At 43.1% G+C, this 17,759-nt stretch overlaps 1 protein-coding gene across 1 annotated transcript in view; it reads left to right on the top strand.

Annotated features, from left to right (window-relative positions):
• The window catches only part of LOC124613307 (odorant receptor 4-like), a 57,483-nt gene that overhangs the window by 29,691 nt on the left and 10,033 nt on the right, over nucleotides 1–17,759 (top strand). Inside the window, exon 4 of the mRNA XM_047142003.1 lies at nucleotides 3,079–3,234. Coding sequence (XP_046997959.1) covers nucleotides 3,079–3,234 — 156 coding nt within the window. The remainder of the gene's footprint in view (nucleotides 1–3,078; nucleotides 3,235–17,759) is intronic.

The raw sequence follows: 17,759 nt of genomic DNA, 5'->3' as shown, positions 1-17,759 counted from the left end.
GCAGTTCATCGAACGCCAGCAGACATGGATAGCAGCAGCCCCAGCAGCCCGGCTTGGATCTTCTCGCTGATCTCTGGATTAGGCTTGGTATATTAGAGAAGTCTCTGGCGGAGACTAGTCGCAAATTATTTCAGTTGTTTTCTATATTATTCTTGTCTGTAGTTGCGATTCGAAGACGGATCATTGTTTTGTGTTGGTGTTATACTTGGAGAATTTGTTTTGGTTAATTAAACAGTCCAATAAATTGTTTTTGGACTTTGATCGTTAGTTTCTTCTGCTTACGCAGACATAGCAACGTGTTCTTACAATAGGTTTTCCGTGCTGTTCCAAGACTAGAACTTAAGCGGCTGCTAACCCTGGACTGCACAAATGGCCCTTGGTAGTGTAGCACTCTGGCAAAAATTTTGTGCCAAAATTTCCTTTTCTTGGATACACCAAAAAAATTATATGTACTCTTTCTTATCTGCTATTCCTGTTAGTCGTTTATCTCCACCCTGGTAGTCTACATCTATGGATTTCGCTAGTATTTATAACAATGCTGATCATTAGCACACCCAATCAACCACATAAACAAACAGCGACTGACATTCACCCATTCGGGTTTATTCAGCTCAGCTTGTATAGTCCCATCCCCTTTTGTCCGTGGGAAAGTTTTTTATTTCTAGATACGACGGGTATTCCCCTGGCAGAAACATCACGTACATTATGCATGCATTCCAAAATCAACTTATGATTCGTTCAGAAATCAACTTAGAATGTGTTCAAAAATGTTGAAAAAACCAACCACTTGCTTTTTGCTGCCTTCATTCACTATCATCGACTATTATCACCCCTGCGTACTGATTCAAGTTTTTTACGTAGCTTGTGTGGTTCAGCCGTGAAAAGGCGACGGACAGACAAGAGTTATTTTCACATTTATAATATTGGTAACTTACGGATTACTCTTTGTGCCTTTCAACAAGATGTGAAGTGCTACATTGTGACTGAAATACGCCGGCTCCTGATAAAAACGCCTTGAAGGTCGCAAGATGTTATTTGCCAATAATAAATGTTCTTAGTGAAATGTCGAGGCACATAGAACAATAAATCTATTGACCATAAGAAGCCTGACGATGAAGGAAAATCGAAACATGTAGTTTCAAGTAAAGCTGTTTATAGTTACTGATTGCAGTATTATTTCATACTGTCTAGGAAAAGGATCCAAACATATCAAATATTTACCGAAAATATATCCGAATTTGTGAGCCTGAACACAGCCCAAAAATTTACAAATTTTTCACAAAGTAAAAGATTTAACTTCAGTTGCATAGCAAGTAAAATCGACACTATAGCACATTTATGTGCTACGCAATCACAAAATGATAAACGACCTCATGTTTTCTTGTGCTTTTACTGCAAATTCTGAGAAAAAAAGAAGCAATGAAATGAAGCCACAACACAACAAATCATACGTTTCGTTAATTCCAGGATTTTTGAATTTTTTGAACTCACAGTGCCATGTTGCCGGTAATAAAAACTTGTGTTTATGCCAAGTTTCTCTCTCTCTGTCTCTTTCCATCTATCTCTCCCTCTCTTTTGTTTCGGACTGTGTGGGGGCAGGCACGTGCCCCTGTACCCCCTCTCCCTCCGAATCCGCCCCTGCCTCAAGCTATAAGCATTTGTTCAGTAGAAGAGATATGTTTCACATTAGCGAATGTGAACAATTGTTCACAGTTCTTAAGGAATATACTTTAGAGCGCATATTTACTGGACATATGTATCTTATTTTGGTCCATATTGCCGCCTCTCAAAAAATGGAAAGCAAAGAACATGCACCAGAAGAAGCTTGTTTCACAATATCGAAGATTAAGAAGTGCTCCTAGCTCATAAGATATCTATTTTAGAGCCCCTGTTTACTGAACATTTTTCCTTCGAATGATCATTCCTGTTATATCCCTGAATATTGATCATTTCTGCTAGGACATCTTGTGTATTTTACCGACACGTGGGACCAAACAGTTTCACCTGACCGATCACCACCAGTTCCAGTGAAAGCAGGGGTGTCGGAAATCCTTCGACCACGCTGTGAAGTTGGTCGCTGGGCTGACGTCACCGCGCAGATTGCGTCGCTCGTGAGAAACACTGTATTCAGAACTTGGGCTATAATTTACATAGTCTACATCAGAAAAAGTTCAGAAAGTTCCGGAACCTGTACAGAAAATTGGAAGAGAGATCAACATAAATATCATTTCCGCCCTTTTCATTGCTCATGAAAACCACACATTGCATGTTGTACCGCCATACAGCGAGACTTTCAGAAATGGTGGTCGAGGTTGCTGTACACACAGGTACCTCTGATACCCAGTGGCACGTCCTGCAGCATTCATGCATGTTTGTATTCATTGTGGCATACTATCCACAAGTTCATCAAGGCACTGTTGGTCCAGATCGTCCCACACCTGAACGGCGATTCTCCGCTGCAGAGTGAAAATCTCATTCTGGAAACATCACCCAGGCTGTGGCTAAGCCATGTCTCCGCAATATCCTTTCTTTCAGGAGTGCTAGTTCTGCAAGGTTCGCAGGAGAGCTTCTGTAAAGTTTGGAAGGTAGGAGACGAGGTACTGGCAGAAGTAAAGCTGTGAGTACCGGACGTGAGTCGTGCTTCGGTAGCTCAGATGGTAGAGCACTTGCCCGCGAAAGGCAAAGGTCCCAAGTTCGAGTCTCGGTCGGGCACACAGTTTTAATCTGCCAGGAAGAGTCAAAGGGCCTGTCTCTGTGATACAATACCACAGTTAACGTCTATCTTCAAGAGTTCTGGGAACCGGGGTGATGCAAAACTTTTTTTGATGTGTGTATGAGATAGTGGTAATGAAACTTTCGTTGCCCTGGAAGATGTTAGACACTGAGTGAATGTTTTAGCCGTTTAGTAATACAGATAATCGAGTTAAGTGTGATAGCTCGTCACGATATCCCCATTTTTATTAACATGGCCCACATTTACTGCCATGTTTCTGCCCCCGGTTCGAGGCAGGATTTGCTGGCCAGCTCGGCCTTAGAAGCGAGAGCACTTGGTGAGGCAGTTGAGCGGTTGTTGTTCAGGCGGAGGCGGTGGCGCTGTCGGCGTACGGCAGCGGCTGGCAGTCTCGAGGCCGAGCCTTCGGCGGCGCCGTGCTGCTGGTGCTGCAGCGAGCCCAGCGGCCCTTCGCCCTCACCGCCGGCAAGTTCGCGCCCGTCTCCATCACCACCTTCTCCTCGGTGAGTCCCTGCCTGCCCGCGGCGCGGCGCCACAGCCGCGGGCGGCCTACAGAGCCTGTATAGGGAGAGGGTGGCCAACCGGACGATACGGCGGCCATTTCTCTGCCAAACTGTGGGCAGGACTTTTGAATGGCCTCTAGTAGAGTAGTGGAGTACACACTCACCGAATCAAAAGCACAAGACAATATGGCGAAATCATTCGTTAAATGCCTTTGTTTATAAGAATAATGTGTTATAATAGTTTTCACACAGGCAATTTACAGGTCTGTTTTCAAATTTAACTATGTATATTGCAAGTTGTTTTATATGTAGTAAAAAGCAAAATCGACTTACTTCGCATAGATAAGAGTACTTGGTTGTTTTCCACAAGGCTCCTGTTTGATTTATGTCAGCCCTGTTGACTGCGACTGCCCACTGCTTTCGTCTTTCTTCATTGCGTGGAAATGCTAACATGCGAAATCCACCTGCGCCTCTATTGGAACAACCAAATGAAGCACAACCTGTCATCGTTTACGAACGTCTGCAGAACGAATTACAGATGTCAAAAACAATACTGTTCAATTACTAACGTGTTTGCTTCAAACATGTAGGCCTACCGATTTCATCACAAAACGCTTCATTATTTCAACTCGTATTTAAGATCGCAAACGCTAATTATGTACTAAAAACGATGTACAACTAAATCGAACATGCATGCACAACGCATAACAAGTCTCTCAATAATTGAAATACCTTTTAATCGTTTCCAGAAGTCCTCTGAACTTCGAGACAAAAGCACGGCGAACATAGGAAGCGCGAGAGACGTTTGGCGCCATTTTTCTGCCAAAGCTAATCAACCAATCACGGGTAACTTCACCGATGGCCTCTCTCTCTGTATACAGGCTCTCTAGGGCAGCCTAGAGAGCCTGTATAGGGAGAGAGTGGGCAACCGGACGATACAGCGGCCATTTTCCTGCCAAACTGCGGGCGGGACTTTTGAATGGCCTCTAGTAGAGTAGTGGAGTACACACTCACCGAATCAAAAGCACAAGACAATATGGCGAAATCATTCGTTAAATGCCTTTCTTTACAGCTATAATATACTCATAGTAGCCTACTACGTACAGTACAGGAAATTTGGTACAGTGGCTGTAAAAATTATTCATTACTTGCATTTATCTCCTTTATAGTTCGCTTACTAGACATATTGCAATGAAAGTAACGTAAATAAAAAAATATAGTATGTAGTACTTGTTCTGTATCGGAAGTGCATAACGTTAAAGATTTAACTTACCTGTATTATGTCAGATAAATGGAAGTCGTAAGCAGTTGTTTACTTGTGACATGCAGAAAGTGTGAGACGTATTAATACTTCTTGTCACATCTTCAAACTTTTTGCATGTCACAAGTAAACGACTGCTTACGACTTTCTGAATACCTCTCGTAGATAACAAACGAAAAAGATTGCAAAAATCAGGTAATGTTAAATGTAGGCTATTGTAATAACGACCAAATACAACAAGAAAACTACCGTATCTCTTCTACCCCACAGTAAGTAGGCCTATTGAAACTGTCTTCCAGAGTACCTACAATTGTTTTCTACGAATAATGTTTCAGCAACCACGACAACTGCGGAAAACGTGATATACAACTCGCCTGCGTCAAGTCAGGCAACAATACTGAAACCAAAATAATGCCTAGTGTTCTGATTCGGAACGAAATAAAGTTTGACTCTATAAACTCGAATGAGCATGGCACATCAATTACAGGAACTTTCCGTTTCCAGCTAGGACTGTCAGATATTGGCTTCAGAAAAGCTTGTGATGCTACCAGTATGCACGAACTGTTAAAGAAATAAGAGCTTAAAAATGCAGATGTCAAAAACAATACTGTACAATTACTAACGTGTTTACTTCAAACATGTAGCCCTACCGACTTCATCACAAAACGCTTCATTATTTCAACTCGTATTTAACATCGCAAACGCTAATTACGTACTAAAAACGATATACAACTAAATGGAACATGCATGCACAACGCATAACATATCTCTCAATAATTCAAATACCTTTTAATCGTTTCCAAAAGTCGTCTGAACTTCAATTCAACTCAAAAGCACGGCGAACATAGGAAGCGCGAGAGACGTTTGGAAGAAAAATGGCGCCAAAGCTAATCAACCAATCACGGGCAACTTCACCTATGGCCACTCTCGCTGTATACAGGCTCTCTAAGGCGGCCGTTCAGCCGATGCGAGTTACGAGTAGGGGGATGGGGAAAAATTGATTGGTTAAAACCCATAACAGTATCTTAGTTCTGAATATCCGCTATTTTTCGATGCAAAGAAACAAGTAGTCTTGGTTGCACTGTTACATTTTTTTTTTTATTTCCCGATGACGCGTTTCACGTTCATTTACGCATCTTCAGCTTGGCTGATATTTGGTAGCGATGTGTACATGGGATACCGCGCATAAAATATTCCAGAAGGTAGATGCCCCGTGCCAGAGATTTAAAGCCACTGCGTGGTGTTCTTATTACGGCACGTGGAGGAATGCTCACATCCAGTGTGATGTGTGCAGCCAGAATATGCACTACAACTCGGCATGTTTATGATATAAGGGTTTACTGTAGGCCTGATCCCGTTTGGTTTGTATTGGCCTGCGCCATATGCCGTAATAAGGACACCGAACAGTGGTTTTAAAGTTTTGATAAGGGCTATTTACCAGCTGGGATATTTTATGCACGTTATCCCATGTACCCATCGTTATCAAATATCAGCCAATTCGAAAATGCCTAAATAAAGATGAAACACGTCACTGGGAAATGATAAAAAATTTTAACACTGTAACCAGAACTGCTTGTTTCTTCGTATCATACATACTGGTTGTTGCACCAATCCAAGAATGAAGTGGAAAACGTTTTGCGGCATTTTTCGGTATTTTTGGTCTCGGTTATAGGAAATGTTTTTCTTTCTTTCTTTCTTTCTTCCGCTTACGCCACAGTCCCGCAGCGATCACAGAGTCGGCGTGGTTACAACGTATTTGGCAGTTTTAGTGTTAGGGACGGCCAGATGCCCTTTCTGCCACCACTGGGTACCCCCCAGGACGGAGTCAGTGAACCCCACTGTCTGCGTCTAGTGTAAATCGTGAAATAGTGCGGAAGTGTTTCAAACGTCCTGCGACGCATGTAACTGAGGCGGAACGTGGGGACCAGCCAAGTATTCACCTAGCGGGATATGGAAAACCGCCTAAAAACCACATCCAGGCTGGCCGGCACACCGGCCGTCGTCGTTAATCCGCCGGGTGGTTTCGATCAGGGGCCGGCGCGCTTACCCGAGTCCAGGAAGCAGCGCGTTAGCGCGCTCGGCTACCCTGGCGGGTTGTTATAGGAAATGTTTTTATTTTTTAGTAATAACAGGGTAAAAAACTGTAATATCAATTAGCCATAACAGCTGTGCTAAAACTTTTCGTTTTGAAATAAAATTTTTTTGAAGAATGAGTAATTTTTATTCGTAAAATTTGCATTGCTTTGTAATATCGCGTTATTATAGAAAATGGGAGAAGCGATCAGTGCTGTTTTAATAACACTGCCGACAGAAACGAGCAACAAAAACATGATACAAGAATTTGTACAGCATTGTTGAGACAGTAATGTATCTACTACCATGGGGCGTGGCCTGTTAGATGGTACGTATGTACATGCAATGTGCAAAACTTGCCCATCTAGTTTATGTGATGGTTTCCCAGTGTCGTCGTCCGACATCGTTTTGTATTATAGTATGGCGCCATCACTAGTCTGGAAGTATTTTACGAATTGCGTTGTCTATGAAGTAGAATACTGCGTTTGATTTAAATGACTGAAAACAGGGAAGGCCACAACAAACTTGTCACGTAATATAAGGAGAATACTTAACACTTTACAGTTCATTCATAGTTACAACAAAAATAGAAAAGATTTGATCTGTTGTGCGTGCCTACACAACATGTCCTTTGGTACTAACTATTCGATCTCCGAATAGTGCTGTGATCTCAAATTACAACATGATTTTTGACGAGAACGTACAAAAAAAAATTAGAATCAGTATGAGAATACTTACAATTTTTTGTAGTCGTTTCCTTTTATTTTCCTATGTAACTTCATATTTTCATTCCATATATCTTGGAAGTCATGGAGTCAAAGTTTTTCATTCTTTGTTCGATTTCTACGTTTTTACAGGAAATAATAGGAATAAAAAACCGAAAATCGGTTATTTTACATACCAGTTATTTTCAAGGATTTTAGCAGTCCGGTTAAATTGGCGTTGAAAAAAATTGATTTGACACACGTGGTGCCTGCGCCGTTTACGACGACAGTCACGTGATAGGCATGTGGCACTGCGCTGATTACCTACTGGGTTGCAAATAGCTTTCAAAGTCAAACTGATCACGAGTCGAACATCGAATTTTGCGGTTTTATTCTTCTTCAGTTTATTCGATTCGTTTCCTTGCTAAAAGTTCCATGACCCTTGCCCCTTAGGGTTTTAAAATACGTAAATTAATATAGTTGAATTAAAAACGTGAGACATCACTATGAGGTGTTACTTGACCAGAATAAATAAAACGTGGCTGGAGCGCTCGAATATGCATCCGACTGCGTAAATCATTTCGGTTCCCTATGAACATTAACGATACTCCCTATTGCAACGAAGAACGATCACGGATCTTTGCTTTACTCAACAATTAATAGCAAAAAACTCATACTTTCCCGTTGTTTTATTAATACACACAAACACACACACACACACACACCACTCAAGACTTTAGGTCTGCTCCGTCTGGCGACTACAAGGCAGTATAAAGAGAGCGATCTCTGATCGTGGGACATGAAATCAGCATGTCGCCAGTACCTGTAGTCGTTATTACCAGTAGATTTAATCCTGATGCTGCTGCTACATCTTTATTCAGGCAACTCCTCATTCGGTCTCATGAGGCTGAGTGAATCCTGTTCCAAACCTCCTTTCCTTAGATAAAAATCTGAGGATGTAACTGCACCGGAGGCAGCGACATTAAACTTAAACATATTCTATATTTGAAGAAAGAATGTACAATAATATGAAAGCTGTGAACACCACATTACAAAAATTCACTTTTAGTAAAGGTATTCATATATTCACTATCCCGTAGTCTTCGTACAGTACGATACATACTGTATACTCAAAAATTGAGATGAAGTCATTCTGTACAACATAAAACATCAACCCAGAACCACCATGCACAAGAACCAAAGCGATCACAGTAAGCACATTGTGCTTTTGATTACAGAATGTTGTTTGGGAATTGTCATCTTTTACTTACAGTATTTTCCATGTAATATCTAATTTATGTGTATAACGAGCAAAGTTCCTCAAAAAAAGAATCAAACTTTTACATGTAATGACAAATACAGGGGGATTATAGTTGCAGTTTCAAAACGCTACTAAAAAAAACTGCTGCACAGATTGAAGTCAAATTTGAACGTAATATTATCGAAGAAGACGGAAACATTATGGAAACAAAAAAATTAACGAAAAAATTCTCATTAGATGGCACTGTAAGCATCATAATCTAAATGGGTTCGGCTACAAATGACACATGATGGCTGTAGTGTGAACTGCACATTAAATCAACCGTACTGAGCAATATGCTCGACCGCCCAAGTTCGGCAGTCAACAGATGTGCTAGTGGTAGTTAGTTAAGTGCATCCACCACGGCAAGGTTGTACAACATCGGATGGAAAAACCGTTTTTTAATTGTCCTGAAGGCAAAAACCGCAGAAAAAGTAACAACGGAATCGGTTTTAAACTGACGTGAGACCGACGCAAGAAATGCTAAATATGCTGCTCACCGTTGTCTACCATAAGCTGAAATCGAGAAGCAGTATGTTCTACAACAGATCGGAGTGTCTCAGGGGTCGCGTTCAGAATGCGTTACACAATGTGTGCCTTCACTTCAGCTACGAAATCGGAGCACTGAACATACCATCTGCACTGAACATACCATCTGTCAGATAACCACGCTGTAGGGTATGACGGCTGATAATTCTAGCGTTTCCTAAATGCCTCTGCAGCAACTGCTTCACCGGCTATGCATATGTGTAGGAGCACCATCTTGCATTAAAATGATCCTATATACACATCGACGCTGTTGAAGTGTTGGAATGTCACTAGTGCGCAAAATACTCTCACAGCGTTTACCATTTACGGTACAGGTAACAGGACCTGCAGGACCCACCTCCTCGAAAAAAAATATGGTCCCATTATAAAACATGCCGTCAAGCCATACCACACAGTTTCCCCTTGCACAATGAAGTGGCACCGGTTGATGTGCGGGCGGATTTTCCGTTGCTCATATTCTGCAGTTGTGAGTTGATATGTCCACAGAATGTTCCACGCCCATTCATTGTAAACTCCATACGCGCAATAAATTCTAAACCAAACGGTTGTCTTACTCGCAGATCAGCATGAAGCAACTCTGAACATGCGTATTGTTTTACGGAGAGCAATGCAGGATGTTTCATAAAATTTTATGCGCCGTGCTCAACGGCCGTGTTCGGTCGATTCTCCGTGCACCGCGTGTCTGCACCAGAGGTGTACAAATTCCCCTTGCAGCCTTCTTGCCCCTAGCACCTCTGCAACCATTCATGCAGGTCAGCCTGCCGCGATGTAAACACAAGAGTGCGCGTGTACTGAGGCATATTGGGCAATGCGGGCGATACGGGCTCCCGCAAGCCCGGGCTACCTGGGTTCCCGCAAGCCTGCCAAGCTTCACGGGGCCCGCTCAGCTTGCTGCGCCTGACAACAGGTTGCGCTGTCAAGCTACCGTGACTAGAGTAGCCAGTTAGTTAGCCTGCAGTTCATTTATCGCAACGGTGCAGGCAGCACAATGAATAGGTCGAACTTTAGTGAGATTGAAAAAAAATTGACAACTGGCGAATACATGCTGGTAACGAAACAGAGCACAAGTGCCGCATGGGAAACGTTTTCGTGTGTTTATAAGGCCGCTTCAAATAAATCGGTAGGTGTGTCTCAATGCAAACTATGTAAAAAGCTCGGGAACCTCGAGTATGTTACGACATGTGTGCAAATTTGACAAGCAGTTCCCTCACTCCGTAAATATCTTGAAAGAAGACAAAGATTTAGTGGCCGAAAAGTCGTCGAAATGTGTGCTAAGGACCTGAGACCATTTAGCAGTATAGAGGGAGAAGGATTTCTTAATTTAAGGCAGACACTGATCGACATAGGTAAAAAATATGGCTCAGTTGATATTAAAAATGTTATGCCTTCCCGAGTGACAGTAGCTAGGAAAGTTCAAACCTTAGCTGATAAAGTGCGCAGCAAAATGCTCCCAGATATAGTGCATGCGATTCGTTCTGGTATATGTGCCAGTACAATTGATCTATGGACAGACAATTACAAAGGGGTGCATTACATGTCCGTGACAATGCATTACATAAATTCAGACTGGCGTTTGAATAAATATGTACTAATGTGCTCTGCGTTTCCTGACTGCCCAAAAACTGGCTCGAATATTCGAAACGAGTTGGAAGATGGCTTAGAAACTATGGGTGTTTCTCGTGAAGACATTGCCAAAATTACGTTTGTCACAGACCAGGGCAGTAACATTGTCAAAGCTCTCGAAGTATATCAGCGTCTTCCATGCATGGCTCATAGTATAAACACAGTCTTGAAACATGTTCTGAGCGAACAGTTTTTGAAAGAAAATGTTCCAAATATATTAGCCATTCTTAATACAGTGCGGGCTATGGCTTCGTACTTCGAGAGAAGAGGTCTCTGTGTGAGACTGAACTCATCTTCAAAGCAGTGGGTTTCAACTCGTTGGAATAGTTATTTTGACATGCTTGTATCAGTCCATTCTCAGATTGATTCAGTGAAGGCTGTTTTACATAATGAAGGTGCCTCTGATAAGATGCTGGGTTATGACCACCATATAACTGGCCAGCTTATAGAATTTCTTAAGCCGTTTAAAGAAGCCACAGTTGATCTAGAGAGTGACAAGGATCCAACCCTACATTTAGTTCTACCGTGGTTTTATGCCTTAAAAACTCACTGTACCGTACGGGATAACGATGAAGAGGTTTGTAATTTTATTCCATCTGAATATTATAGAACCACTTGTGAAATATGTATGTTGAGAAAATGTATTTTCAGGATATGAAACCTTTGAAACAAGCCGCTGATGCCTTCCTAGAACAGAAAATGTGCGTTAGTATGTTGCATAAAATTGCAACGTTTATGGTGGCTAACTACCGCACATTAAGAAAGTTAACCGAGGATGAAAAAATTGAAGTTTACCAAGCAGCACGACAGATGTGTGCTGAAGGTAAGCTCCTAAGATAATGCATATATTCTTCATCTACATGTACATGGTTACTCTGCAAGACACACGCAAGTGCTTAGTTGAGGGTTCATCGAACCACTTTCAACTTATTTGTCTCCTTTTCTCGAATTTCGCGCGGGATAGAACACCTACAGCTCTCCGTCTGAGCGCTGCTTTTTTGTATTTTATTCTGATGATCATTTCTTCCAATGTATATGGGACTCAACAATATCTCTTCGAATTCGGAGGTGTAAGTTGGTGATCGAAATTTCATATATAGATCGCGCCACGTCAAAAAACGCCATTGTTGAAATGATTACCACCCCAACTCTTGTGTAATTTCCGCGACACTCTTTCCCCTGTTTTACGATAATACCAAACCAGCTGCCCTTATTTAGACTCTTTCGACCTCTTGCGTCAATAGTAAGGCTCTCCAACTTCGTATCAATGCTCCAAAAGAGTGTTTTGTCATTAAAACGCCTACAGCATTTTCTGTGTGTCCATTCCTATTTAAGTAGGTCGTAATTGTAATCAGAGGTATTAAGTAGAATCTACAGCCTTTAGATTTGACTGGTTGATCTTGTAAACGAAGTTTAACGGACTTAGTTTAGTACACACAGGGATAACCTCGCTCTTGTCATTATTTATTGCCAACTGCTAATTTTCACACCAAAAATATATACCTTATTTAAATCGTCCTGCAGTTAGTTTTGATCTTCTGGTGACTTTACAGGACGATAAATGATAGCATCATCTAAAACCTATTATAATTTCAACTATGTGTAGTACGATCTTCACATTATTCTGCAAATATTAATTGGAACCTGTACAGTTTCAGTACAAGTGCCCAATCACAGCAACCAAGAAACAAATCCAGGGCCGTACAAAATGGCGAAATTTGAGGACTGGGCAGAAGAGCCTCCTCTCCTACATGATGAAGTCAGCAGATACTTGCAAGAACACTGTGTGAACGAGGGAGATATTCTACAGTGGTGGAAAAATAACTCCCAACGACTTCCTCGACTTGCGTGTGTACCCAGTATGAGAATACTTACAATTTTTTGTAGTCGTTTCCTTTTATTTTCCTATGTAACTTCATATTTTCATTCCATATATCTTGGAAGTCATGGAGTCAAAGTTTTTCATTCTTTGTTCGATTTCTACGTTTTTACAGGAAATAATAGGAATAAAAAACCGAAAATCGGTTATTTCACATACCAGTTATTTTCAAGGATTTTAGCAGTCCGGTTAAATTGGCGTTGAAAAAAATTGATTTGACACACGTGGTGCCTGCGCCGTTTACGACGACAGTCACGTGATAGGCATGTGGCACTGCGCTGATTACCTACTGGGTTGCAAATAGCTTTCAAAGTCAAACTGATCACGAGTCGAACATCGAATTTTGCGGTTTTATTCTTCTTCAGTTTATTCGATTCGTTTCCTTGCTAAAAGATCCATGACCCTTGCCCCTTAGGGTTTTAAAATACGTAAATTAATATAGTTGAATTAAAAACGTGAGACATCACTATGAGGTGTTACTTGACCAGAATAAATAAAACGTGGCTGGAGCGCTCGAATATGCATCCGACTGCGTAAATCATTTCGGTTCCCTATGAACATTAACGATACTCCCTATTGCAACGAAGAACGATCACGGATCTTTGCTTTACTCAACAATTAATAGCAAAAAACTCATACTTTCCCGTTGTTTTATTAATACACACAAACACACACACACACACACACCACTCAAGACTTTAGGTCTGCTCCGTCTGGCGACTACAAGGCAGTATAAAGAGAGCGATCTCTGATCGTGGGACATGAAATCAGCATGTCGCCAGTACCTGTAGTCGTTATTACCAGTAGATTTAATCCTGATGCTGCTGCTACATCTTTATTCAGGCAACTCCTCATTCGGTCTCATGAGGCTGAGTGAATCCTGTTCCAAACCTCCTTTCCTTAGATAAAAATCTGAGGATGTAACTGCACCGGAGGCAGCGACATTAAACTTAAACATATTCTATATTTGAAGAAAGAATGTACAATAATATGAAAGCTGTGAACACCACATTACAAAAATTCACTTTTAGTAAAGGTATTCATATATTCACTATCCCGTAGTCTTCGTACAGTACGATACATACTGTATACTCAAAAATTGAGATGAAGTCATTCTGTACAACATAAAACATCAACCCAGAACCACCATGCACAAGAACCAAAGCGATCACAGTAAGCACATTGTGCTTTTGATTACAGAATGTTGTTTGGGAATTGTCATCTTTTACTTACAGTATTTTCCATGTAATATCTAATTTATGTGTATAACGAGCAAAGTTCCTCAAAAAAAGAATCAAACTTTTACATGTAATGACAAATACAGGGGGATTATAGTTGCAGTTTCAAAACGCTACTAAAAAAAACTGCTGCACAGATTGAAGTCAAATTTGAACGTAATATTATCGAAGAAGACGGAAACATTATGGAAACAAAAAAATTAACGAAAAAATTCTCATTAGATGGCACTGTAAGCATCATAATCTAAATGGGTTCGGCTACAAATGACACATGATGGCTGTAGTGTGAACTGCACATTAAATCAACCGTACTGAGCAATATGCTCGACCGCCCAAGTTCGGCAGTCAACAGATGTGCTAGTGGTAGTTAGTTAAGTGCATCCACCACGGCAAGGTTGTACAACATCGGATGGAAAAACCGTTTTTTAATTGTCCTGAAGGCAAAAACCGCAGAAAAAGTAACAACGGAATCGGTTTTAAACTGACGTGAGACCGACGCAAGAAATGCTAAATATGCTGCTCACCGTTGTCTACCATAAGCTGAAATCGAGAAGCAGTATGTTCTACAACAGATCGGAGTGTCTCAGGGGTCGCGTTCAGAATGCGTTACACAATGTGTGCCTTCACTTCAGCTACGAAATCGGAGCACTGAACATACCATCTGCACTGAACATACCATCTGTCAGATAACCACGCTGTAGGGTATGACGGCTGATAATTCTAGCGTTTCCTAAATGCCTCTGCAGCAACTGCTTCACCGGCTATGCATATGTGTAGGAGCACCATCTTGCATTAAAATGATCCTATATACACATCGACGCTGTTGAAGTGTTGGAATGTCACTAGTGCGCAAAATACTCTCACAGCGTTTACCATTTACGGTACAGGTAACAGGACCTGCAGGACCCACCTCCTCGAAAAAAAATATGGTCCCATTATAAAACATGCCGTCAAGCCATACCACACAGTTTCCCCTTGCACAATGAAGTGGCACCGGTTGATGGTGGTGGTGGTGGTGGTGTGTTGGGGCTTATGGGCGCTCAACATCATTAAAAGGAACGAATGTGGGCAGACTTAAGAAAACTAAAGCACACACTCAAACAAAGCAGGAAAAGAAGGAAAATGCTACATAAGAAAGTAAAACGTAAGGAAAGGGGAAACATAGCAACAAGAATGTCACATGAAATTGTTATTGGCTGGCCACTTACATAAAATATGGGCGAGCTTGTCACACAGTGAGCGAATTAAAATCCTCTCCCTAAAATTCTTTGTAAAAACATTTGACAGGGCACAGAACTTTAAAACTTTAACCACATTCGTCCGAGTGTTGCCTAAAAGAGATGGCAGGTCCGCTGGCAAGTCAGCCGCGACCCGCTGGTCAGAAAATAAAACGCAATCCAATAAAACGTGGCGCACAGTGACCTGGACGCCGCAAGCACCACAAATTGGACGGTCCTCTCGCCGGAGCAGGAAGCCGTGCGTCATAGGGCTGTGGCCTATTCGAAGCCGAGTGAAGAGAACCTCGTTCTGTCGATGGGGCTGAAAGGAAGTACACCACACACGCGTTTTGGGCTTGACTATACGGAGCTTATTGTCAGTCACTTCCAGCCACTCATCCTCCCACCGACGCATGACCCGTGAGCTCAACAGCGAGGTGAGTGCGTGCAAGGGGATAGCACACTGAGATACTTGTGGGGCAAGACACGCCTCCTTGGCTGCGAGATCTGCCCTTTCATTCCCAGCAATGCCAACATGCCCCGGAACCCAGCAGAAAGCTACAACCTTCCCCAGTCGCTGTAGTCGGAGGAGGGCATCCTGGATGGTCTGGACCACTTTATCTGCCGGATAGAAACGTTGCAATGAATGAAGGGCACTGAGTGAATCGGAACAGACAAGAAATTTAGGAGAGGAAGAATGTCTCATGTGCTCCAGTGCCCGCAAGATCGCAAACAATTCTGCATCAAAGATAGTAAAAGTGTGAGGCAGTCGGACCTTGAGGACACGATATGGAAAAACATCTGAGCAATCGACAGAATCCCCTTGTTTCGACCCATCCGCAAGAACAGCTACATAGTCGTGGTGCTCAGATAAAATGGCAGAAAATGCTGCATTAAAAACGGTGGCAGGAGTGCAATCTCTCTTATACTACAATAAATCTAAAATCACTCCGGGCCTCTTCAGTAACCAGGGTGGTAGGCGGTTAAAACCTTGGATTTGGGGTTGTACAGACTCCACACCGAGGGACTCTAGTACACGTTGCACACAGATCCCAAACGGCAACGTAGCCCGGGGACGGCGGGAAAAAAGGCGGTCCAAAAGTGGATGGGCAACAAGACGTTGAGCAGGCGAGCTGGGAGCTGCAAGAAACTTACAAGCCTGGCGCACCAGCAGGAGCTGCCGCCGGATGGTAAGTGGCGGTTCGCCAGACTCAGCACAGAGGCTGGGTACGGGACTGGTCCGATAAGCACCTGTGGCCAGTCGTATCCCAGCATGGTGGACAGCGTCAAGGATCCGCAAATAAGATGGCCTCGCTGACCCATATACTGTGCACCCATAGTCCAGCCGTGAACGCACAAAAGCTCCATAAAACTGTAGGAGACGCGCCCTGTCCGCGCCCCAAGACCTGTGGCTGAGGCACTTGAGGATGTTCAGTGCCTTCAGGGTTCTGGCTTTCAAGTCACGTAGGTGTGGCAGCCATGACAACCTGGAGTCAAAAATTAGGCCCATAAACCGCACTGTGTCTCTAAAATGTAGGACAGTATCCCCCATATGCAAGGCAGGCAAAGTAAAATGATGACGAGAACGATTAAAATGAATACAAACACACTTTTCGGCAGAAAACCGAAAACCCGTCTTTGCAGCCCACTCCTCTAACCGCCGCACTGTTAACTGCAACTGATGGCTCACGGTTGCAACACTGGAGGAGGAACAGAAAACAACAAAGTCGTCCACAAACAAGGAGCACTGTACTGGACTCCTCACTGTAGACGTTATACTGTTGATGGCTATGGCAAAGAGGGTAACGCTTAAAACACTGCCCTGGGGGACACCGTTCTCTTGCTCAAAGCGATCAGACAGTGTGCGGGCGGATTTTCCGTTGCTCATATTCTGCAGTTGTGTGAGTTGTCCACAGAATGTTACACGCCCATTCATTGTAAACTCCATACGCGCAATAAATTCTAAACCAAACGGTTGTCTTACTCGCAGATCAGCATGAAGCAACTCTGAACATGCGTATTGTTCTATGGAGAGCAATTCAGGATGTTTCGTAAAATTTTATGCGCCGTGCTCACCGGCCGAGTTCGGTCGATTCTCCGTGCACCGCGTGTCTGCACACCACCGCTTTTTTTTTTCAGTTGATCTCATTTTGTTCTACACTCCTGGAAATGGAAAAAAGAACACATTGACACCGGTGTGTCAGACCCACCATACTTCCTCCAGACACTGCGAGAGGGCTGTACAAGCAATGATCACACGCACGGCACAGCGGACACACCAGGAACCGCGGTGTTGGCCGTCGAATGGCGCTAGCTGCGCAGCATTTGTACACCGCCGCCGTCAGTGTCAGCCAGTTTGCCGTGGCATACGGAGCTCCATCGCAGTCTTTAACACTGGTAGCATGCCGCGACAGCGTGGACGTGAACCGTATGTGCAGTTGACGGACTTTGAGCGAGGGCGTATAGTGGGCATGCGGGAGGCCGGGTGGACGTACCGCCGAATTGCTCAACACGTGGGGCGTGAGGTCTCCACAGTACATCGATGTTGTCGCCAGTGGTCGGCGGAAGGTGCAATTGCCCGTCGACCTGGGACCGGACCGCAGCGACGCACGGATGCACGCCAAGACCGTAGGATCCTACGCAGTGCCGTAGGGGACCGCACCGCCACTTCCCAGCAAATT

The sequence above is a fragment of the Schistocerca americana genome, chromosome 4, assembly GCF_021461395.2.
Source record: "Schistocerca americana isolate TAMUIC-IGC-003095 chromosome 4, iqSchAmer2.1, whole genome shotgun sequence".
In the NCBI taxonomy this organism is placed as follows: domain Eukaryota; kingdom Metazoa; phylum Arthropoda; class Insecta; order Orthoptera; family Acrididae; genus Schistocerca; species Schistocerca americana.
Note: the sequence above shows the minus strand (reverse complement) of the source record. Positions and strands in the feature narration are given on the sequence as shown.